General features: G+C 51.0%; 3 protein-coding genes across 9 annotated transcripts; 2 read left to right on the top strand and 1 right to left on the bottom strand.

Annotated features, from left to right (window-relative positions):
* Window positions 1-150: 150 nt before the first annotated feature.
* TSSK4 (testis specific serine kinase 4) lies at window positions 151-7887 on the bottom strand. 3 transcript variants are annotated; one of them, XM_066277544.1, is made up of 5 exons: window positions 7218-7887; window positions 2132-2856; window positions 1571-1785; window positions 826-1204; window positions 151-397 (listed from the first exon to the last, which is right to left on the bottom strand). In XM_066277544.1, the coding sequence occupies exons 2-5, from the start codon at window positions 2354-2356 to the stop codon at window positions 215-217; spliced, it is 1002 nt and encodes a 333-aa protein (XP_066133641.1). In that variant the 5' UTR covers window positions 2357-2856; window positions 7218-7887; the 3' UTR covers window positions 151-214. The 3 variants fall into 3 exon arrangements, with proteins under 3 accessions (XP_066133641.1, XP_066133643.1, XP_066133642.1); XM_066277546.1 differs by having other exon boundaries at window positions 826-1186; XM_066277545.1 differs by having other exon boundaries at window positions 7432-7887.
* A 122-nt stretch (window positions 7888-8009) lies between these two features.
* Window positions 8010-13291, top strand: TM9SF1 (transmembrane 9 superfamily member 1). 4 transcript variants are annotated; one of them, XM_066277540.1, is made up of 6 exons: window positions 8010-8143; window positions 8479-8840; window positions 9626-10247; window positions 10680-10865; window positions 11764-12037; window positions 12631-13291. In XM_066277540.1, exons 2-6 carry the CDS (start codon window positions 8496-8498, stop codon window positions 13022-13024), a joined length of 1821 nt encoding a protein of 606 aa, XP_066133637.1. In that variant the 5' UTR covers window positions 8010-8143; window positions 8479-8495; the 3' UTR covers window positions 13025-13291. The 4 variants fall into 4 exon arrangements, with proteins under 4 accessions (XP_066133637.1, XP_066133638.1, XP_066133639.1 ...); XM_066277541.1 differs by having other exon boundaries at window positions 8017-8143; window positions 8464-8840; XM_066277542.1 differs by having other exon boundaries at window positions 8047-8177.
* A 60-nt stretch (window positions 13292-13351) lies between these two features.
* Window positions 13352-23026, top strand: IPO4 (importin 4). 2 transcript variants are annotated; one of them, XM_066277537.1, is made up of 30 exons: window positions 13352-13714; window positions 13794-13880; window positions 13979-14058; window positions 14138-14179; window positions 14590-14719; window positions 14810-14989; window positions 15233-15298; window positions 15402-15503; window positions 15586-15669; window positions 16936-17100; window positions 17193-17246; window positions 17415-17524; window positions 17802-17910; window positions 18031-18160; window positions 18369-18482; window positions 18582-18695; window positions 18953-19073; window positions 19204-19315; window positions 19425-19540; window positions 19681-19758; window positions 19834-19891; window positions 19989-20094; window positions 20193-20386; window positions 20523-20567; window positions 20908-21072; window positions 21167-21375; window positions 21472-21604; window positions 21685-21789; window positions 22487-22556; window positions 22677-23026. In XM_066277537.1, the coding sequence occupies exons 1-30, from the start codon at window positions 13646-13648 to the stop codon at window positions 22805-22807; spliced, it is 3279 nt and encodes a 1092-aa protein (XP_066133634.1). In that variant the 5' UTR covers window positions 13352-13645; the 3' UTR covers window positions 22808-23026. The 2 variants fall into 2 exon arrangements, with proteins under 2 accessions (XP_066133634.1, XP_066133636.1); XM_066277539.1 differs by having other exon boundaries at window positions 13355-13714; window positions 20947-21072.
* The last annotated feature ends 64 nt before the right edge of the window (window positions 23027-23090 follow it).

The raw sequence follows: 23090 nt of genomic DNA, 5'->3' as shown, positions 1-23090 counted from the left end.
GTGTGGCCTTAACAACTGTCAAGATTACTGGTTAAAGGCTCTGGGCAGAAAGCTCTCTCTTACATTCAGCAGTGTTCCCTGCTAAGGTTCCACTGCGAAAGGGCTGTCTTTGACCCAAGCTGATGAAACAGAATTAGATTTATTTGGGGTATAAAAGATTTCTAGCCCAGACCTCTTCTGCTTTGCTCCTCTCAATCCCCTGCCTCAGCCACTTTCAGATATTGAGTTCCAAGGATTGGTGACGGTTTGCTGTGCTGGGTGGCTGGCACATGGCCTCAAGCAGCTTGATCTCATGGGTGGGTTGCTCAGGCTGGAACTTGAGCACCCAGGGATCCTTGATGATGTCCAGGATGGTGGCACGCTTGGTGGCTTGGCGTAGCATCTGGTGGACCAGGTTCTAAGGGGAGAGAGGTCTTGGTTGAGCTTCCCATTGTACCACACAGGCAATGAGAAGGGGACCTAAGAAAGAAACAGGACAGCCCACATACCACTCTGATGGAAGGGGGTATGGCCCTGGTTTTATCCTGAAGAGTCAGGTCTTTCACTCCCAGGAGGGGAAAAGAAGGATGGATTCCTTGGTGGAATCCCTTGCTTAATCCCCTTCTGGCCTAAAAAGATAGAATCTGCATCCTGCTTACCTCTTACATCTAAGATGCCCAGCCTGTGGTTGGCCCTTTAAGCCCTTCACACTATTCTAGAGTGGGGGCTGGAGTGTGTGAGATGGCTCTTGTAGGGAAGAGCCTTCTCCAGGGTTGGAAGGCCAATGTTGGGTCCCCTCCCTGTGGGTCATCCCTAAGGTCTCAGTCCTACTGGGGGAGCCAGCACCTTGCACTCCTGGGAGATGGATGAGTTAGGTGGAAAAGTGACCTCCTTCTGAGTCTCCCTCAGCAGCTTCTTGAGATTGGTGTCATCAAAGGGCAGACGAGCAACCACCAGAGTGTAGAGGATGACGCCCATGCTCCAGGTGTCAGACAGGAAAGGGTTGTAAGGCAAGCCTAACAAGATTTCTGGGCAGGCATAAGCAAAGCTGCCACAGTAGGTCTGGCTGAGGTGGGTAAAACAGTTCATTTGACGGTAAGAAGGGCTACGCACAGCCTGGTTAGAAGGCACCATCTTGGCAAAGCCAAAGTCCGATATCTTCACATTCTCCCGTTTGTCCAGCAGTAGGTTCTCCAACTTTAAGTCCCTACCAGCAGCAGAAAGGCTGGGGGTCAGGGAGAGGGCTTAGTATTAGACCCAGAACTGAAGGGCCAGGGGTCAGAGGCTAGAGATGAGGAAAGGCATAGTGGACACAAGGTAAGGAGGAAGGAAAGCCATGGAGCTGTGAGCAGAGTCCAAAACGGAGAGAGGATGGTAACTGAGGACCCCTGGGAGCTCATCATTTCATAAAGTGCTCTGCTCACAGTGTGTACTTAATAAATGTTCTTGAACAGATTACTAAAATAGAGTAGTGAATGGGCCTAAATTCTGAGGGAGGTCAGGGGAGGGAAAAAAACGGCAGGAAATGGGAGATGCGCATAAAACCCCCTTGAAAGCCCAAAGGCCCCAGTCCAGGCGGCAGCACACTCACCGGTGCACGATGCCCTTGCTGTGCAGGTAGGCGACGCCCAGGGACATCTGGGAGAACCACTTGCCAGCAAGTTGCTCAGAGCAGGCCCCATAGCGCTGGATCCATTCAAGGACATCACCACCCTGAGCCAACTCCAAAATTATGTACACCCGCGATGTGGTTTCGATGGCCTGATAGAAGTTGATGAGGTACTTGTGCCGCAGGACCTTCATTACCTGGCCCCAGAAGAGGGACCTGTCAAATCTGAGAAGGGAGAGCCCTGGCTGTGCTCCCTGCCCTACTATCCCAGTGCTACTTTCACAGAACTTTGCAACAAGATCAAACCCTGGAAGGCTGGTGGCCTGTGGACAAACCCTGTGCTTTGCACTTTCACTTTTTGAGGGGCTAGAGGTGAATGGGTGGATGGAAAGAGGAATTTACATCAAGTAATTTTCCTAGTTGCTTACTGAGACATTCAGGTCTAGTTTGGGGGTTTCTGCCCTCACCCTCCCCTAACCATACCCCTTCCAAGAAGCTTTAAGCAGCTTGATACCAGTTCCCTCTTCCGGTACCCTTTCCAACCTGTATTTCACGGGGCAGAAACTTGTTAAGGTAGTCCTCAGAGGCCTTCTTCTTTGAGATGATCTTGACAGCCACAGTGACCTTCTGCTTTGTGTAGTAAGCCTCATATACTGTTCCATAGGAGCCACTGCCAATGGCCTTGCCCACCTCATAACCGTACTCCTCCATGACAGAGCGTTGCATTGACGTGGGTGGTGCTGCCTCCTGGGTGTCTCCCTTCCCCATGGTGCCGGGCTTCCTGAGAGCTGGAAGCTTTGCTACTTAAAAGCCTCCTGTCTACTCAGAAAGCCAACATGTTGAGCCACTGGGTACCAAAGTGATGTTAGTCTTCAGATGCTAGCCTAGATAGTCACACAAGTCTGGGATGCCGGTCAGCTCTCCCTTAGGAACTTGGAGACAGGAAACGGAGAAGCAATTCTTTGTCTCCACTGGCTGTTATGTCTTTCTCCTTCCTCTTGGTTACAGAATTCCCCAAGGTCCCATGTTCCGCACACATCACAATTCGCCTTCTATCCACCATTGGCCACAAGACTTGAGAATGAAGTTCACTTTGGAACATATTCATTCCTGGAGGCACCTTTGCAACCTAGTGAAGACTCCCTCCATAGATCTGGTCCCTTCACCATTCATGTTTATTGAGCAGCTACTATGTACCAGGCAGTGTGTGGAGTACTGGGATAAAATAAGCAATAAGGCCAATAGACACTGCGTCTAGATGTTATAATCTGGCATGAGAAATACATAAGTGTGGGAATATTGAAGAGAATTGCAAGGTATTGAAGTATATTCTAAGGAATCTAACTTTAAAATTCATACTTTTTTCTTTTTTTACTTAAAACAATTTTTTTTCAGGTTGAGCTCAGTCTAGTTGGGTAGTTCATCTGTTGGTCTCAGCTAAGTTGGACAGTTTGTTTCTGCTGCATTATGGTCTCATTATCCAGCAGACTAGCCTGAGTACCTCACATAATGGCACTGAATTACAAGAGAAAAAAAATCACAAATTGCATGACCAACTAAAGCTAGACTCTAAAATCACAAAGTATCAGTTCTATACCTTTATATATTAAAGACAATTACAATTTATTTACTTATTCATTTATTTAAAATATGTCACTTTGGCATTGTGGACACTTTTTAAAAAAGATTTTATCTATTTATTGGGGGGGGGAGCGGGAAGCATCAACATCAACTCCCATATGTGCCTTGAGCAGGCAAGCCCAGGGTTTCGACCTGGCAACCTCAGTGTTCTAGACAACTACAATTTAACGTGCCCCTGTTCTCATTTCCAAATCCTTTCATGTGGCTTCAAGATCTGCCCCTGCTTACCTCTCCAATTTTACCTTCTAACACACACACAACTCTCAGAATTGCTTTTCCTTCACTGTTCTCTCCGTTCTGGCAAACTCCTGCTCTTCCTTCAGGACTTAACAAGCTGTTTTTGAGGACTTTACTGACTGCTCAAGCCCAAATTAGATGTCCTTGCCTCCTGGCTGCTCCCACCCCAATACTTTCTTTGTCACAGCACCTACTATAGTGTCTATAATTGTGTTTCTTGCTTGCCATCTCCCACTAGGCTATAAGGGAGGTCAACTGATGGGAAGATGAAGACAGGAGTTTGAAAATGGGTTGTGGAGAGTGGAAGAGAAATGATTTGAAAAATGAGCAGGATCACTAGGTAGCACTGAGGGCCCAACAGCGGTTGGAGAACACAATTTAGAGACATGTGATCTTAACACATCAATGTTAAGATTCTTTTAGCATCCTGTATATACGTGCTTGCATATTGACAGATGAATTAACCCAAGATTAAGGTTTCACTTGACAGCTGCAATGAAAGAATAGAGGCACCAAGAACCCAGCAAAACTGTAGCCAACATGATGGAATGCAGAATCTAAGCTGCATGTGACAGGAAAACAAGATAGAAAAAAGTCTGTCTGGCCAGGCGGTGGCGCAGTGGATAGAGCGTCGGATTGGGATGCAGAGGGCCCAGGTTCGAGATCTCAAGGTCGCCAGCTTGAGCACAGGCTCATCTGGTTTGAGCAAAGCTCACCAGCTTGGACCCAAGGTTGCTGGCTTGAGCAAGGAGTCACTTGGTCTGCTGAAGGCCGTGGTCAGGGCACATGTGAGAAAGCAATCAATGAACAACTAAGGTGCCATGACAAAGAGTTGATGCTGCTCATCTCTCTCCCTTCCTGTCTGTCTGTCCCTATCTCTCTCTCTCTTTGTCTCTGTCAAAAAAAAGAAAAAAGTCAAAGAGGCGGGGGGGGGGGAGGGGTTATAGGTCTCAGTGAAATGAAACCAAATTTGGTGGGAATGGTGGTCATAGAAGGATTGTCTAGATTTAAGATTCAGGGGGTTACGCAGCGGTCATGCAGAGGAAATGGGAAAAATCAGATGTCCATCCTCCAAAATAAAACAAAAACTCCAACAACAGATTGTGCCATAGGCTTACTGGTATATTCCCAATTACTGACAGCCTGACCCAGCTGGTAGGATGGCTCCAAGTCCTGCTGGAAGCCAGGACTGCAGTCTATCAAGATGAGAGGTTGTCCCGGGCGCACTCTGGTAAGGAGGCTCACCCAGCCCTGCCCATCTTCTGCTTCCCCAGATACATAGCTGGCCCCTGGATAGGTAGTTTGGTGGCAACTCTGTTCTTATCATGTAGCCAGAATGAGGGGTAAACCAGTTCATTCAAGTAATGTGTATTAAACTGCCTACTGTATACAAAAAGCACTGCTGGGTCCTGATGATACCAAGATGGATAAATTTATTTATGTGCTTAGCCATTAACAAAGCACGCAGACACTTAAGGAGAAAAATAACAACACAGTGAGATAAAAGTGCTAAAAACAAAGCCTGGAAGAGATGTAAAGGAAGGCTTCATAGAGAAGGTGGGCTTGCACTGTTCAAAAGTCTCCAGGCGGTGAAGTAGGGAATGGTGGATTGGGCAGTCTGGGCAAAAGGAACATCAGGTTAAAAGGCTTGAGAGAACATGACATTTAGAATTTCAATTTGAATACAGGATAGCATTCCAGTAGGGGAAAGTACCTAAAGAAATAATTAAGGTCGAGGTCTGAGTCCGACCTGTGGTGGCACAGTGGCACAAGTGTCGACTTGGAACACTGAGGTCGCTGGCTCAAAACCCTGGGCTCGCCTGATCAAGGCACATATGGGAGGTGACGCCTCCTGTTCTGCCCCCCTTCTCTCTCTCTGTCTCCCTCTCTCTCTCTCCCCCATCTCTAAAAGGAATAAAATAAAATAAATAAAATCCAGGTCTGAAAGACCTCACATGTCAAGCTATTTTGACTTTTAATTTTTTTTTTTTTTTTTACAGAGAGAGAGTCAGAGAGAGGGATAGACAGGGACAGACAGACAGGAACGAAGAGATGAGAAGCATCAACCATTAATTTCTCATTGCACGTTGCAACATCTGAATTGTTCATTGACTGCTTTCTCATACGTGCCTTGACCACGGGTCTTTAGCAGACCGAGTAACCCCTTGCTCGAGCCAGCGACCTCGGAGTCTTGAACCTGGGTTTTCCACATCCCAGTCTGATGCTCTATCCACTGCGCCACCGCCCGGTCAGGCAAACTATTTTGACTTTTAACTTATGTACTCATGGTCACATTTTGGGGTGCCTCAAAGTCAAAACTTGTTTAAAAAAAAATACTGATGCCCAGCCAGACCAGGTGGCGCAGTGGATAGAGTGTTGGACTGGGACACAAACAACCCAGGTTTGAATCCCTGAGGTCACCGGCTTGAGCGCAGGGTTGCTGGCTTGAGTGTGGGATCACAGACATGACCCCATGGCCTCTGGCTTGAGCCCAAGGTCGCTGGCTTGAGCAAGGGGTCACTCACTCTGCTAGAGCATACCCACCCCGCCACCCCCCATGAAGGCACTTATGAGAAAGCAATCAATGAACAACTAAGGTGCCACAATAAAGAATTGATGCTTCTCATCTCTTTCCCTTCCTGCCTGTCTGTCCCTTTCTCTGCTGCTGTCTCTCTTACTAAAAATAATAATAATGATAATAATAATAATATTGACACCTAGCCCTGGCCATATAGTTCAATCAGTTAGAGCATTGTCCAGATATGCCAAGGTTGCAGGTTCAATACCTGGTCAGGGCACAAACAAGAATCAACCATGAATGCATAAATAAGTGAAACAACAAATTGATATTTCTCTCTCCCTCCCTTTCTCTAAAACCAATAAATAAAAAATGTAAATAATACTGATGCCCAGTTACCCCCTCCCCAAGATCCTGATTTGGTGGGACCCAGGTATCTTATTTTTTAAAAGCTGCTGGCTGTATCTAATGCACACGATTTTGAGAACCGCTGTTGTAGGAACTAGGCCACCTTTAGGATAATTATAATTTAACAATTCTTGCAGAAGCAGTGTGGAAAATGGATCCAAGAAGGCAAATACCAAGAGACTAGCAAGGTGGCTGTTATGATCACTTAGGTGAGGATGGGCCTGAACCAAGATAGCCATGGAGGGCAAATATCTGGAAGATATTCATGAACTAAATAGAAGTACTGATCCAGGGAGTCAGGGGGTGGCAATTTAGAAAGATGCCCAGGTTTCTGGCTTTAGAGACCAGGTGGTTGTCACTCAAAGACTATTCCAAAGCCACTCTAAGCTACTTTTCTAATTACAAAATTCATTGTCTAAAAAACTCAATCCGCTACTTCCTTAGAACCTCACCTCACGCACGGAGGAGGTCTGGATCTGAGGACAGATGTAGGTAAATGCAGGACTTCTCAGGCCAGAAGCCACTTGTGACTTTGAGCTTCCATACATGTTGCTCCCAGGTGGCCAAAGGAAAGTATTTGCCCCTGGGTCTGATTTCCTGGGGAATTCCCCTAATGGTAGATCCCCTTAAAATAGTGTTGAAACAGACAAAGGTAAACTTTTCCAAAATAGTCTGCATTACAAAATTAAGGAGTCCAAATACATATACATCGTTAAATAAGAACAAAAACATTAAAGAGAGGAACGCGTGGCAAGACTCTCTACCTGCAATTCACAATAACCCTGTCTGGCTGCCAATTCGCAGGGTGGGAGGGCAGAAACCTACCTCTGTGTGCCTCTACGCCAGACCTCGCTCAGGCTTGCCTATCGTGGGCCATGGAACGGTCATTACACGGCCAGAGATGCCTCTAACACAGCGTCAGGAAGACATTTTTATTTACGTGTTTTTTGGTGGGAGGACATTCATGACGGGTAGAAGTGAAGTGAGATCAGATTCTAAGATCCTCGCTTTCCTAGCACAGCGACGCCCAAAGCCTTACCCCGGCCCGAGTCAAGGGACCATGAACCACGCGGGTCACGGCATCAGCAGTCCTTGGCGAGACCCATAGGTGCAGCCGGCAAATGCTTCGGGGCCTTTAGGCCCCACCAGGTGAGGGCATGCCACCGCCCGGGTCCCAAGTTCTGGACAGTCAGTCACACGGCGCGCGCGACGGCAACTACCCTCACTGTCTCCGCCACAAACCCTCTTGGGACAGGCGAACGGCCCGGCGATGACTCTTTTCCCAAAAAGGCTCCTGCAACCTCACAGCCAGGCCTCGACCGCAGCCACCTAACCAGGAAATCGTCCCATCTAGGACCCAGGAATAGGCTTCCCGCCGGGCTGAGGTCCCCGCCGGTGAGGGCGGAAGTGGTAAGACTGACGTGTCCTGGGCTGCTCTCTCTATCGCCGGGAGGGCCCCCCGCCGGGAGAGAGGCTCGCTGAGCCTTGTGTGGACTCCAGCACTGGACCTGCCCTCCCTCTGTACAAAGTTCATTGGCGACCACTTCACTGAGCCGAGTACGGTGTCCCATGTGGTGTGCTGCAGTCGCTACGCTCAGGCACAGCGGCGGGCAACCCCGTGGAGGTCGGTCGTCAGGTCCTCAAAGGCCGCCGCTAGAGCGCCGCTCTGGGGGAGACCCCAGCTGGAGCCCAAGGGCAGCTACGGGGCCGCGGAAGCTTCTGGCGCCGCCTCGGCCAGCCCTTCCCGCGCGGTGAGGACCCCGGGAAGGTGGGAAGGTGCCCGAGGTGCGAGACCGCGTGGCGTTGTCATGGCAACGGGCTAAGGCGCGCGGGGAGGCCAGGGGCTGGCAGGCTGCGGGAATGGGCGGACCCGGGGCTGAGGACAAGGGAGCAGACGTGCAACCCAGTCTTCGGGATAGACTTATGGTGTGATGTAGGGGGGTCAGGAGGTGGCTTCGTGAGGGAGGATTGTAAAGACCAACGAGAGGAATTGCAGTCATTTGAGCGTCAGTCAGTTCAAAAGACTTGACCTGAGACTTCATGAGTTGATCCCTGGTTTCCATAACCTCAGGACTTCCCCAAACAGGTTCCACTGCCTTAAGGATGACAGTCCTAGAGCATCCTCGAAGTTGGAGCTGCCAGTGGTTGCCTCTCCTGATACTGCTGCTGAGCACAGGTTATGAGCCAGGTGTAGAAGGTGTGACACACTACAAGGCCGGTGACCCCGTCATTCTATATGTCAACAAAGTGGGACCCTACCATAACCCCCAGGAGACTTACCACTACTATCAGCTTCCAGTCTGCTGCCCTGAGAAGATCCGTCACAAAAGCCTTAGCCTGGGTGAAGTGCTGGATGGTGACCGAATGGCTGAGTCTTTGTATGAGATCCGCTTTCGGGAGAATATGGAAAAGAGAATTCTGTGCCACATGCAGCTCAGTTCTACACAGGTCAGCTTCTCCACATTGGCTAGAACTTAGCCCTTTCTCCCAGGGAACAATAACAGTGCATCATATATATGGTTTTCAGAACATCTTTACGGAAATGATCTGACTTGATCTTAACTACAACCCCGTGTGGCAGACAGGGCAAGTGGTATTATTTGCATTCAGTTGATGAAGAAACATACTTGCACAGAGGTGAATTTTTCAAGACTACATGGATAGTGAATTGCAGAGCTGATATTAGAGTGAAGGGCTCCTGACTCCATGCTTCTTTGCTGGTAATAAGCTTCCAACTATCACTGCTACATTGTTATTTACTTCCATACTTACCTCTCAGCCCTTTCTTAACTGGTTCCTTTACACTATACCTAATCTTCCTTGTCATGCTATTTTCTTTAGCAAATCTTATATTAGGGCACTTTTCCTTAATCTCTTCTAGACCTTCTTACACTTTGCCTCTCTCCTTTATCTAGGCCTTAACCCAATCAAATCATACTTGCTCTTTTTGGAGAATCCTAACATACTAGGGTATAACCCAGTGATTCTGGACAGGGGACAGTTTTGTCTCCCAAGGGACATTTGGCACTGTGTGGAGATATTTTTGATTGTCATTATTGAGGGGTGCTGCTCTAGTGAGAAGAAGCCAGGGATGATGTATCTTACAATACATAGGACAACCCCCCCAAAAAAGAATTATCCAGCCCCAAATGTCAGAAGTGCCGAAGTTGAGAAACCCTGCCCTAACCCTGTGCCTGGGAGGCTTTGTCTGATTCCTGACTTGCTCTTTGTAGGTGGAACAGCTGCGCCAGGCCATCGAGGAATTGTACTATTTTGAATTTGTGGTGGACGACTTGCCACTCCGTGGCTTTGTGGGCTACATGGAGGAGAGTGGCTTCCTGCCTCACAGCCACAAGATAGGACTCTGGACCCATTTGGACTTCCACCTGGAATTCCATGGAGATCGAATTATATTTGCCAATGTCTCAGTGAGGGACGTCAAGCCCCACAGTTTAGATGGGTTAAGACCTGATGAGTTCCTAGGCCTCACCCACACTTACAGTGTGCGCTGGTCTGAGACTTCAGTGGAGCATCGGAGTGACAGGCGCCGTGGTGATGATGGTGGTTTCTTTCCCCGAACACTGGAAATTCATTGGTTGTCCATCATTAATTCTATGGTCCTTGTGTTTTTACTGGTGGGCTTTGTGGCTGTCATTCTCATGCGTGTGCTTCGGAATGACCTTGCTCGGTACAACTTGGATGAGGAGACGACCTCTGCAGGTTCTGGTGATGACTTTGACCAAGGTGACAATGGCTGGAAAATCATCCATACAGATGTCTTCCGTTTCCCTCCATACCGTGGTCTGCTCTGTGCTGTGCTTGGCGTGGGTGCCCAGTTCCTGGCCCTTGGCACTGGTGAGGTGATAAAAAATTAACCAGGAATTTTTCTCAAGGGTTAAATCTAAGTAGGTGGTTTTTTTTCAGAAAATATCTGCAGATCTTCCCTGTCCGGATAGCTTGGTTGGTTAGAGCATCATTCTAAAGTGCAGAGTGCATCCTTCCAAAGTGCCAGTTTGAAGTTCCTCTCTCTCTCTCTCTCTCTCAAATCAGTTAAAAAAAAAAAAAAAAAAAAAAGATCTGCAGATCTGTCCAAGCTGAGAGGCTCTAAGCATGGGATGCCTCTAGTAAGGATGTGTATATTCTAATTGTGGATTTTCTGGGCAACAGAATTGGGAGATAGTGTTTTGCTAAAGACCTTGGGTCTGGGAGAAAGGGGCTCATTCCTCTGAAACTGCCAGAAGAAGGATAGGTGCGACCTAACACAGATTTTTCACTACTACCCTGCAGGCATTATTGTCATGGCACTGCTGGGCATGTTCAATGTTCACCGTCATGGGGCCATTAACTCAGCAGCCATCTTGTTGTATGCCCTGACCTGCTGCATCTCTGGCTATGTGTCCAGCCACTTCTACCGGCAGATTGGAGGCGAGCGTTGGGTGTGGAACATCATTCTTACCACCAGTCTCTTCTCTGGTGAGAACTTCCCTTTCCCTGGTGGGCCAATTTAGGAACTTAGAGCATATCATGGAACCTGGGATAGAGTCAGGGTGAGGCTTCAACAGAATGAAAATAGGCAAAAGAAACAATAAGAAAACTATTCAGCTAAACATTTTGTGTAAACATTATTAAGCCCTTAAAAGGTCCTAGGCAGTATGGTAAGCACTCAACATGCCTTCATCTCATTAAATCCTCACAATAACTATATGAAGTAGGTAATATTGTCCAATTTTAAAGATGAGGACATTGAATTTCAAGCTAGTTACATAACTTGCCCGAGATTACACTCCTAAAAAGTAGTGAACAGGCTTCAGACCCAGGCAGTTCAATTCTGGTGCCTGTATTCTCAACCATTATACAGAAATAATACTCTTGAATTTATTTTTTGATACTCCCTGCTTTTTTTAAGTTTTCTTATTTTTTAAGATGGACTACTCCTTTGCCCTTCAAACTGGCTTGTCCTTTCAAAGGCAATAGTAGTTTGCATTCTAAACCTTTCATGTTCCTAATGCTAAGGGTCTGATTTATATTTCATCACATTTATGGTTGAACCATGGCTTTCTAAAACCAAGGCCTTAATCCAAAGGAATGTTTCAATGCTAGGAATCACTGATGGCACAGTAGGACAGGCTCTTAGAAGCAGGTGGATTTGTGTCACTCTTAGATCATTATGCAAAGCTGCCTTGATCTTTAATCATAATGGATAGAAGAGGGGATGTTGGTAAGATAAGGAACGAGAAGTGGGACATGCAAGGGTGGCATCTGCCTGGGAGCAGGTTATTTTGCTTCTTTCCCCTTTAGGTCTAGACTGAGTGGGTATCCCAGAGATGTAGTTCCTAGTGCTGACGCTCCCTCTGGGGGCCCATCCTTGCAGTGCCTTTCTTCTTGACGTGGAGTGTGGTGAACTCAGTACATTGGGCTAATGGTTCGACACAGGCTCTGCCAGCCACCACCATCCTGCTGCTTCTGACTGTTTGGCTGCTGGTAGGCTTTCCCCTTACCGTCATTGGAGGTATCTTCGGGAAGAACAATGCTAGCCCCTTTGATGCACCTTGTCGCACCAAGAACATCGCCCGGGAAATCCCACCCCAGCCCTGGTACAAGTCTACTCTCATCCACATGACTGTTGGAGGCTTCCTGCCTTTCAGGTATCTTCCGTTTGTTCTATGGCCATCACTCTCAGGTTCCTGCCCTCAGCTTTCCTTCTCCCTACTCACCCTATTCCTAACCCAATGTCAGTGATAATCTCTGATTCAGCTGTAATATTAAGAGATCACTAAATGGTTTTTCCTTCCTCCAAGCAGGACTGACCTTGAATCAGTTCAAATATGAGGTGTCTCACTTGTAAAGCTCTCCAGAGACATTGACTGCTGCTTTCACCATCTTCCTGGTTTCTGACTTTAGTGTCTACAAGCACTATGTGGGGTAAAGCCCATTTGATTACTTGTCCAATTTGTTGAGTACCTCTTAGTGGCGGGAAGATAATACAATAATACAATGGAAAATAAAACAGACAAGATCCCTGTTCTAACCTAACAAAGATGTTCTGAAAATGAAAGCAGCCAATCAGAGGTAAAAGAAGCCCCAACAAGCCAGGAACTCCAGGGCAGTGAGTAGATTGAACCCACCTGCCACAGTGACCCAGTAACATGGAAGGGTAATGGCTAAGTTTTGGCCTGGCCACTGTGCTGCTGACAGTGCACAGCCCTTTAATGCAGTGTCTTGTCTTTTCTCTTCACAGTGCCATCTCTGTGGAGCTGTACTACATCTTTGCCACAGTATGGGGTCGGGAGCAGTACACTTTGTATGGCATCCTCTTCTTTGTCTTCGCCATCCTGCTGAGTGTGGGGGCTTGCATCTCCATTGCACTCACCTACTTCCAGTTGTCCGGGGAGGATTACCGCTGGTGGTGGCGATCGGTGCTGAGTGTTGGCTCCACTGGGCTCTTCATCTTCCTCTACTCAGTTTTCTACTATGCCAGGCGCTCCAACATGTCAGGGCCGGTACAAACAGTGGAGTTCTTTGGCTACTCCTTACTCACTGGTTACATCTTCTTCCTCATGCTGGGCACCATCTCCTTTTTTTCTTCCCTAAAGTTCATCCGTTATATCTATGTTAACCTCAAAATGGACTGAGTTTTGGATGGCAGAACTACTGTTTCTTTCCCTTTCTTCATGCCCCATTTATCTTTCACCAACATCTCTTCTGATTGACTGAAGTGTGTGATGGCATTGTTGCCTTCCCCTTTGCCCTTTGGCTTCCCTTCCTCCAGGGAAATTACGGACATTATAAATCTCTATTATATAAGAAATATATATATTTGAACTTTTTAAGTTGCCTTTAGTTTTGGTCCTGATTTTTCTTTTTACAGTTATCAAAATAAAATTTATTAAGAAAAAGGATACTGTTGTTGGAGGGTTTGGTCTGGATATAGGAACTCGAGCCCTGCCTTTACAGGCAGAGCCCCTTAGGAAGCCAGGTCGGCCGTGCAATACACAGAACTCGAGTTCTCCACGGAGCTTAGGAACTCTCGGCTGGGGGAACCTATATCTCCAGGGCACCGTTTCCGTGGCTCAGCGGTGCGCAGCTCTACGGAAGTTGAGGATCCGGACTTCTGTGTGAATAGTTGAATCACCCTGGCGACGGGAGAGTTTCTGAGAAACGCCCTTTCCGCCGGAAGCGGGTTTCAGAGCCTCCACGTGCAGTCCCTCCTACCTCCCATCTCCCGGCCAAGTAGCGGAGGCTCGGTTGCTGCCATGGAGCCCGCCGGCCTGGAGCAGATCCTGCGGGAACTGCTGCTGCCGGACACCGAGCGCATCCGCCGGGTATGGGGCAGGCGGGGCCGGACCGGGGCGAGAGGGAAGTTACGGGAAAATCCCGACTCTGATCCCCAGCCTCCCTCAGGCCACCGAGCAGCTCCAGACCGCTCTTCGGGACCCCGCCGCACTGGCTGCGCTGTGCGACCTGATGGCCTCGGCGGCGGATCCTCAAGTGAGGCCCTGCCCCTCCCCGCCGAGCTTCCAGCGGTACGTTACTGGTAAAGCCCCTGCTCTTGCCCGTGTCCTCACACGCCTGCTTTCTCGTCCCAGATCCGCCAGTTCGCAGCCGTGCTGGCCCGCAGACGACTGAGCACCCGCTGGCGACGGCTGGCGGCGGAACACCGGGAGAGGTGGGCAGGGCCAGGGGCGGGGTGGGGCGGTGCTGAGATGGATAGGCAGAGTACCAAACACCTGCAACTTGTGTTCCAGCCTCAAGTCCCTGGTCCTGACGACCCTCCAGAGAGAGACAGAGTAAGTGGCCACCGTATCCTGACAACAGGCAGATACCCGCTCTGAGTTTCTGCCTTATCTCTCAACTCCGGGCTGGGAATTGGGGGCAAGGACTTCAGTTTTAGACCAGAGGTACAGCAAGGATTCTAAAGCCGTGTTGCAGACTAAAGTTCTTCAGAATGGGCTGTGATATTCTTTCAAAGAATGGAACTGAAATGCAGTCTGAGTGAGGTTTAGCTCACCGGATTATACACCCAGCATGCTCTTAATTTCCCTCTGAGCTTCTGTCTTATGTGTCCCAAGTTGGCAAAGACCCTGTGCCTCCACCTGGAAGTTACCCTCCTGGCCACCCCATGGAGGCAGAGCCAGCAATGTGCAGGGGTGGATATTGGAGGGTGATTGGGAGTCGAGGGAATGTCTCCTGTTTGCAGGCACAATGTGAGCCTTAGCCTGGCCCAGCTCTCAGCCACCATTTTTCGGAAGGAAGGCCTGGAGGCCTGGCCTCAGCTCATGCAGCTTCTTCAGCACAGTACTCAGAGCCCCCACATCCCTGAGAGAGAGGTACTATCACATGGTTGGCAAGAGGGAGAGACCAAGAGGCTGGACAGTCCATGTAAGCTTTCTCCTCTCATCTTCTCTATATCTGGACAGATGGCGTTTTTGCTGCTAAGTGTAGTGGTGACATCCCGACCTGAGGCCTTCCGACCCCACCACCGGCAGCTTCTTCGGCTTCTGAATGAGAGCCTTGGTGACGTGGGCTCTCCTGGACTTCTTTTCTACTCTCTGCGTACTCTAACCACCATGGCCCCTTATCTCGGCACTGAGGACGTGGTGAGATGTGGGACCTCACCTTCTCTGGCTCCCTATCCTCAGCCTTTATGTCCTTACTCTTGCAGGATACAAAACTGCTTTAGATTCTTTCTCTGCCTTTTGTCCTTCCTGACAGTTGAAAGGGAAGACTGGGTGGCTGTGCCTAGACTTGTCCTGTGTCCAGGCTGCAAGGAAGCTGCCAGCTGCTTGGGCCAGAGACCAGGCTGAATCATGCTTTATATCAGTCCATCCTTTGTCTTCCAGCCTCTGGCGCAGATGTTGGTGCCTAAGCTTATCACAGCCATGCATACTTTGATCTCTGTAGATGAGGTGAGGACATTTGGGCAAGAGCTGTTGGAAGAAGCGTGCTGGAGCATCCAGCCTGGTCTACTGAGTAAGAGCATGGTAACCCTATGACTTGTCTGTCTGGCAGGCAAAGGCCTGTAAGGCCATGGAGGCCTTGGATGAATTGCTGGAGGCAGAGGTGCCTATCATCACCTCCCACCTCTCTGAGATCCTCACGTTCTGCCTAGGGGTAAGCCTGGGGTGGGCATCGCCCCTGCTGCTTGTTCTGGATTTTCCTTTCCTGTTTCTTACTTGCTTTAGTGTCTGGGCAGGTGGCTGGAAATGTGGCCCTAGGTGATGCAGTACGTGTCCGAGTTCTCTGCTGCCTCACTTTTTTGGTCAAAGTCAAGAGCAAGGTGAGTGTCCTCTGACCACAACCCCACATCCATTCCTGATCTCACTCCTGAGATTTTTGACAGTCTGGGTTGTTTAAAGTGCCATAGCTAAGATGTTTAAGACTTGGTGTTGTCCTAGCTAGATAGCTTGGTTGGTTGGAGCATCATCCCAAGGCACAGAGGTTGCTGATTCAATCCTCAGTCGGGGCACATAGAGGAACAAATTGATGTCCCTGTCTCTCTTTCCCTTCCTCTCTTTCTAAAGTCAATAAAATAAAGATTAAAAAAAAAAAAGACTTGGTCTAGTCTCTTGCTGGTTCCTGGCTGGGAGATTCGGAATCTCTCTTTTTTTTTTTTTTTTAACTTGGTTTTTTTTTTTTTTTTCTTTTTTCTGAAGCTGGAAATGGGGAGAGACAGTCAGACAGACTCCCGCATGCGCCCGACCGGGATCCACCCGGCACGCCCACCAGAGGCGATGCTCTGCCCACCAGGGGGCATCGCTCTGCCGTGACCAGAGCCACTCCAGCACCTGGGGCAGAGGCCAAGGAGCCATCCCCAGCGCCCGGGCCATCTTTGCTCCAATGGAGCCTCGGCTGCGGGAGGGGAAGAGAGAGACAGAGAGGAAGGAGGGGGGAGTGGAGAAGCAAATGGGCGCTTCTTCTATGTGCCCTGGCTGGGAATCGAACCTGGGTCCCCCGCACGCCAGGCCAATGCTCTACCGCTGAGCCAACCGGCCAGGGCGATTCGGAATCTCTTGCAGGGCCCCTTTGTGGCCTGGAAAGCTGGAATTATTTTAAGAGATTTTTTTTTTAAGTAATCTTTGTTTTTCTTTTTTTTTTTTTTGACAAATCGCAAGAGAGTCAGAGGGAGGGACAGATAGGGACAGACAGGAAGGGAGAGAGATGAGAAGCATCAATTCTTCATTGCAGCACTTTAATTGTTCACTAATTGCTTTCTCATATGTGCCTTGACGGGGGGGGGAGGGGTACAGCATACCGAGTGACCCCTTGCTCAAGCCAGCATCCTTGAGATCAAACCAACGACCTTGGGCTCAAGCCAGCGACCATGGGGGCATGTCTATGATCTCACGCTCAAGCCAGCAATCATGCAGTGAAGCCGGATGAGCTGGCACTCAAAACTGTGACTCCGGGATTTCGAACCTGGGACCTGAGCATCCTAGGTCAATGCTTTGTCCACTGCACAGCCGCCGATCAGGCAAGGGCTGGAATTTTTAATGTTGAGTTCATCTTGGGAACAAATTCTCAGGGACACCTTTCCACCCTCAAGGCCTTACTGAAGAATCGTCTCCTGCCCTCCTTGCTGCATACCCTTTTCCCCATTATGGCTGCTGAGCCCCCCTTGGGCCAGCTGGATCCTGAGGACCAAGATTCAGAGGAAGAAGACCTAGAGATCGGGCTGGTGGGAGAGACACCCAAGCACTTTGCTGTACAGGTAGGGTGTGAGACGGGACAGGGTGTTAGGTAGCGGTGGGAGGTTGAGGGGCGGAGATGGAAATCCAGCAAAATTTTCCTGTCATTTTTTAGGTTGTGGACATGCTGGCACTACATTTGCCCCCTGAGAAGCTCTTTACCCCACTTGTAAGTGTGGCTCCATCCTTCTGGTGCCCCAAGGCCCCTTCTTCCACGTGTGCTTAGTTTTCCCCGAAGCAGAGGGTATTTAGGTCCTGGTGGGTGTGAAGGGCCTGTAGCCACAGGAGTGGGCAGGCTTGTGCTGGTGTTTCAGGAGCATGCTCTGTGCTCCCCTAGATGCCCATGTTGGAAGAGGCCTTGCGGAGCGGGAGCCCATATCAGCGCAAGGCTGGGCTGCTGGTACTGGCTGTGCTGTCTGACGGAGCTAGCGACCACATCAGGCAGAGGTGTTTATTACTGTCCTGCTGGGAGGGTGGACCATGGGGGGAGGACCACATGGCCCATGGCAGTTTGGTCTGTGTTTGTTGTTCATGCCTAATTATCAGTAGTGCTTGTCCCTAATCTCAGAAGTGTTCTGATTTGAAAGATGAATTAAGTGGCTACCCCAGCTAAACCGTCCAGTGGTAGAGAAAGCCTTGGTTTTCCCTGGGGAAACAGAACAACTCAGTTTAGGGCACTTAGTCCTTCCCCTCAGACTATGTTCCCTTATCTTGCTTCATCCAGACTATTGCTCCCGCTACTGCAGATTGTGTGCAAGGGCCTGGAGGACCCGTCGCAAGTTGTGCGTAATGCTGCTCTGTTTGCTATGGGCCAGTTCTCAGAGAACCTACAGGTCAGTGAGGCTGTGTGTTCGTAGCCACCTGTCTTCAGATCTTCAGGCACCCCTGCTGCTCCTGGCACTTAGGCGTGTGCCCTGCGGTTGAGCTGACTCAGAGCCTACTCTCTCCCACAGCCTCATATCAGCAACTACTCAGGGGAGGTGATGCCACTGCTCCTCGCCTACCTGAAGTCAGTGCCTCCCAGGCACACACACCACTTAGCCAAGACCTGCTATGCCCTGGAGAATTTCGTGGAGAACCTAGGTAGGTAGTGATGGCTGTTGGGGGTGTGGGGGAGGGGACACAGCTGTAGCTTTGGGTGAAGGGGGCAGGATGTGCAACTCTGTGAACCACTGCCTGTGGTGGGGAGAAAGGTATGGTGGAGCCACAAGGAAGGTCAGCCTGGAGGCAGGTGGACTCCCCAGCAGGTAGGAGACCTGGGCTGATCGTTAGAGGGGTGCTCTTCCCACAGGACCTAAAGTGCAGCCCTACCTTCCGGAGCTTATGGAGTGTATACTGCAGCCTCTGAGGAACCCCAGCAGCCCCCGGGCCAAGGAGCTGGCTGTGAGTGCCCTGGGGGCCATTGGTAAGGAGGAAGAGGCAGGAAGCCGGGCAGGAGGTTCACCCAGAAAGCCTGTAGCGGTTGGTTCTGGCACCCCCCGCCCCAGCTGATTCTGTCCTGCAGCCACAGCTGCCCAGACCTCCCTGCTGCCCTACTTCCCCACCATCATGGAGCACCTGCGGGAGTTCCTGGTGGCGGGCCATGAGGACCTTCAGCCTGTGCGGATCCAGAGCCTGGGTAAGGAGGTGGTGCCCAGGCAGGGCTCCTTGTACTGGGGAAGAACCAGTGCTCACCTGGTCCTGGAGCTCACAGAGATCTCTCCCAGGGAAGTGCAGGTGTCTTCCTCCTCATCCCAGAAGACATTCCCATTGTACCTACAAGTAGGTGGGATTTCTGAATTACCTCCAGCTGCCACCTTTGTCCACGGGTCTTGGCCCCCCTTTCCTCTGATCCAGAGCCACATCCCAGTGCTAAGTAAGTCTTTGCCCCCACAGAGACGCTGGGGGTGCTGGCCCGAGCAGTCGGGGAGCCCATGAGGCCCCTGGCTGAGGAGTGCTGCCAGCTGGGGCTGGGGCTATGCGACCAGGTAGACGACCCTGACTTGCGGCGCTGCACGTGAGTGAGCCCTCACTGTCCCCACTCCAGACCTCAGTCCTCTGGTTCTGGACCATAGGTATCCCCTGGCTCCCCCATCCTCTCTTGCTATAGTAGGCAGGGTGGTACAGCTTCCACCTGCTTCCACCAGGTACAGCCTGTTTGCAGCCTTATCAGGACTGATGGGTGAGGGCCTGGCACCCTACCTGCCACAAATCACCACGCTCATGCTGTTGTCACTGCGTTCCACCGAGGGCATTGTGGTAAGCTGAGAGTGGGTGGGCTGGGAGGTTGGGGCAGTTCAGCCCTGTGGTGGGATTTATCTCCTGGCCCTATCTGAGCCGAAGTCCCTGCTGTGCCTCTTTTGTCCAGCCTCAGTACGACAGCAGCAGCTCTTTTCTTCTGTTTGATGACGAGAGTGATGAGGAGGAAGAGGAGGAGCTCATGGATGAGGATGAGGAAGAGGAGGATGATTCAGAGATCTCAGGGTGCGGAGGGGTACCGTTATAGGAATGGTCAAAGGATTCCTAGCTTTGGACAAGGGCCCAGTTCCAGACCTACTCCTGTTGGTGTCTGATTGCTGCTACCTCCATACCTTACTCCTTACTACCTACTTTACTTAACATAGGTACAGTGTGGAGAATGCCTTCTTTGATGAGAAGGAAGATACCTGTGCTGCCCTGGGGGAGATCTCTGTGAATACGAAGTGAGTATTGTCCTGCCCTGGCATTGGGAACCCTGCCTGGGAGCCTCTTCCCCATGGTGGTGTGTCTGTTCACAGCATCGCCTTTCTTCCCTACATGGAGAGTGTCTTTGAAGAAGTATTCAAACTTCTGGAGGTAAGTGCATGGTGGGTGGAGTGCGTGGGGTCCAAGAGTTAGGGGCCCTGGGTTTACCCTGCACAGAACAGGCGCATTCCACCTGTCCTACCCACAGTGTCCTCACTTGAATGTGCGCAAGGCAGCCCACGAGGCCCTGGGCCAGTTCTGCTGTGCACTGCACAAGGCCTGTCAGAGCTGCCCCTCAGAGCCCAACACTGCTGGTGAGAAGGGCCCTGGGACCAGGCTGGGGCCTCTGGAACCGGGGGTGGGGAGGGGGAGGGTAGGGCCTGACCAGGACTTAAGCCAATTCTGTCCCCAGCTCTGCAGGCCACCCTGGCCCAGGTGGTACCATCCTACATGCAGGCAGTTTATGGGGAGCGGGAGCGCCAAGTGGTGATGGCTGTGCTGGAGGCCCTGACAGGGGTGCTGCACAGCTGTGGGACCCTCACGCTGCAGCCCCCTGGGCGCCTCGCTGAACTGTGCAACATGCTCAAGGCTGTGCTGCAGAGGAAGGTTAGCAGGGCAGGTGGGCAGCATGATGAAGAGGTGGCCTGGCCCCGGGTGGGGATGGTCAGAGGATACAAGTCCAGCTCCCTAAAACCCCTACCCCAAGGAGAACCAGGCATAGCTGAGCTACCTCTTCCTGCAGATAGCCTGTCAGGACACTGATGAGGAGGAGGAAGACGAGGACCAGGTAAGAGTTATGGATGCTGTGGGACCAGGCAGTTTGGTAGTCTCCACAGGGCATGGTGGACAATGCGTTTGGGCTTGGCCTATGGAAGCCAGGGCTGCTAAAAGATTGTAATGGCTCCAAATGATACAACCCTGCTCTCAGGCAGTCGGGGTTCAAGGAGGCCTCCTGGAGGTAGAGATTCAGGGTGGGCTTGGATTGACATGTAACAGGAAGAGGACTAGAGAAGGCTGGAATACAAATAAGCCCAGCCTGGGAGGGGCCAGTCCTGTCACCAAGGGCAGCCCTCATGGAGACCACCTTCAGCAGTGGCACAGCATGATGGGAGGTGTCACAATCACAGAGCTGGCCTGGTGCTCCAGCCCCTGATCTGGCCCTACAGGCCGAATACGACGCCATGTTGCTCGAGTATGCTGGTGAGGCCATTCCTGCCCTGGCGACTGCAGCTGGAGGAGACACTTTTGCCCCTTACTTCACTGGGTTCTTGCCATTATTGTTCTGCAAGATGGTAAGTTGTCCATCCTCTGGCTTCAGACCACATTCTGCACAACCTCCCAATTCTGTCCCAGTCCGAGGCTGATGTGTACTCGTCCCCACACCAGAAACAGGGCTGCACAGTGGCAGAGAAGTCCTTTGCAGTGGGGACGCTGGCGGAGTCCATTCAGGGCCTGGGTGCTGCCTCAGCCCAGTTTGTGTCCCGCCTGCTCCCAGTGCTGCTGAGTGCTGCCCGGGAGACAGACCCCGAAGTCCGGAGCAATGCCATCTTTGGGCTGGGTGTGTTGGCCGAGCATGGGGGCCGCTCAGCCCAGGAGTATCCTCAGCTTATAAGAGTGGCTGGGGTGGGATTGGAAGGATGTCCCTGGGGGCTCAGGGAAGGTAGATTGCAGTTTCCTTGACTGTGGTCCAGATACTTCTCCAAGCTGGTGGGGTTCTTGTTGCCCCTCCTGGCACGGGAGCGCCATGATCGTGTCCATGACAACATCTGTGGGGCACTCGCCCGCCTACTGATGGCCAGTCCTGCAAGGACACCTGCACCCCAGGTGAGGGTTGGGAGCATTGGGCAGTGCTAGGAAGCTGAGGAGGGTGCAGGACAGGAGACCAGCGCCATCTGTGTGCCCAGGTACTGGCTGCCCTGCTGCACGCCCTGCCACTGAGGGAGGACTTGGAGGAGTGGGTCACCATAGGGCATCTCTTCAGCTTCCTGTACCAGAGCAGCCCTGACCAGGTAACTCCAATGCTGGAGCCTTTAGGGGAGCATAGTACTCCGTTCTCAGTGATGGGCAGAGTTGGCATCAGTTGTAGCTGATGCAGTGATGGTCTGACACTCCATACTCTGCTTTCTCACCAGTCTGCAAAGATTGGCAGCTAGGCCTGTCGTGTGAGACGAAGGGCTTCCTCTCACCGCCTAGCATTTTCTCAGGGAGCCTCTATACTGCCTGACTATTTCTATCCTCTGGTCTGAGCCAGAAGTCAGAACTCTCCTAGGCTGATTTCCTAGACCAGGGCTTTTAGATTGTGCTTCATGGACCGTGGGACCAGTCTGGGCCACCTCACCATCCATTCCAATCAGAACAGCTCTGCTTTCTTGTGAGATTTGACTGCATGAGTGGCTAGGTTTTGACTGATGTTCCTGTCTTTAACCTTTGTCATGCACCTTTAGAAAGTGTTGTGTTGGTGGAGCTCCTGGGTGTCAGGGCTTTTGATCTGAAGGTCACGACTTTGGTCGTCTTTGGTCACAATCCCCCGTCCTCCCCCCCCCCCAAATTATCATCATGGTGTTTCACAATTATCTTGCATTCTTGTTAATTAGTATCAGGCTCCAGCAGCCCTGGTGGGAGACTGCCTCTCCTCGACCCCTACCACCTACCCTAGTCCTGAGGCTCAGGGGCGCTGCTGCTCAGCTTGACCCTTCTCTGCCGCAGGTTGTAGATGTGGCTCCTGAGCTCCTGCGCATCTGCAGCCTCATTCAGGCTGATGACAAGATCCCATCAGGTGAGGGTGGCAGTCGTGGGCAGGGTGCGGGGAGGCAAGGAGCAGCAGGGCTCAGAGGGCCCTGAGAGCAGCTAGAGGCGGGGGCTGTCCTCCCTGGATCTCTCTCTTCACCCCACCCAGATACCAAGGCCGCACTGCTGCTGCTCCTGACATTCTTGGCCAAACAGCACACTGACAGCTTCCATTCGGCACTGGGCTCACTGCCTGGTGACAAGGCTCAGGAGCTCCAGGCCATCCTGGGCCTCACCTAGACTGCAGGCTGCAGCTGGGCCAGAGACAACAGCCTGCCCAGGCCCCAAGACCACCTCTCAGCCCAGTTTCACCTCATGCCTTACCAAAGATTCTGGAGTCCCAGCCCTGCTTGCTGCCTTACAGGGCTGTCCCTGGGCCTGGATCTGCTATGCTGTTGGACAGTACAAATGGAGTCATGACAACATGTTATAATAAAGGCAGTTCATTTTCTGCTTAAAGAGTAGCTTTGAGAACAGGAAGGATAGAGAGGCCTGTCCTGAAAGGAGTCGGGTAAGGCCTACT

This window comes from Saccopteryx bilineata, chromosome 4, assembly GCF_036850765.1.
Source record: "Saccopteryx bilineata isolate mSacBil1 chromosome 4, mSacBil1_pri_phased_curated, whole genome shotgun sequence".
NCBI lineage: Eukaryota > Metazoa > Chordata > Mammalia > Chiroptera > Emballonuridae > Saccopteryx > Saccopteryx bilineata.
The sequence above is the reverse complement of the archived record's forward strand: the minus strand, read 5'-3'. Positions and strand labels throughout refer to the sequence as shown.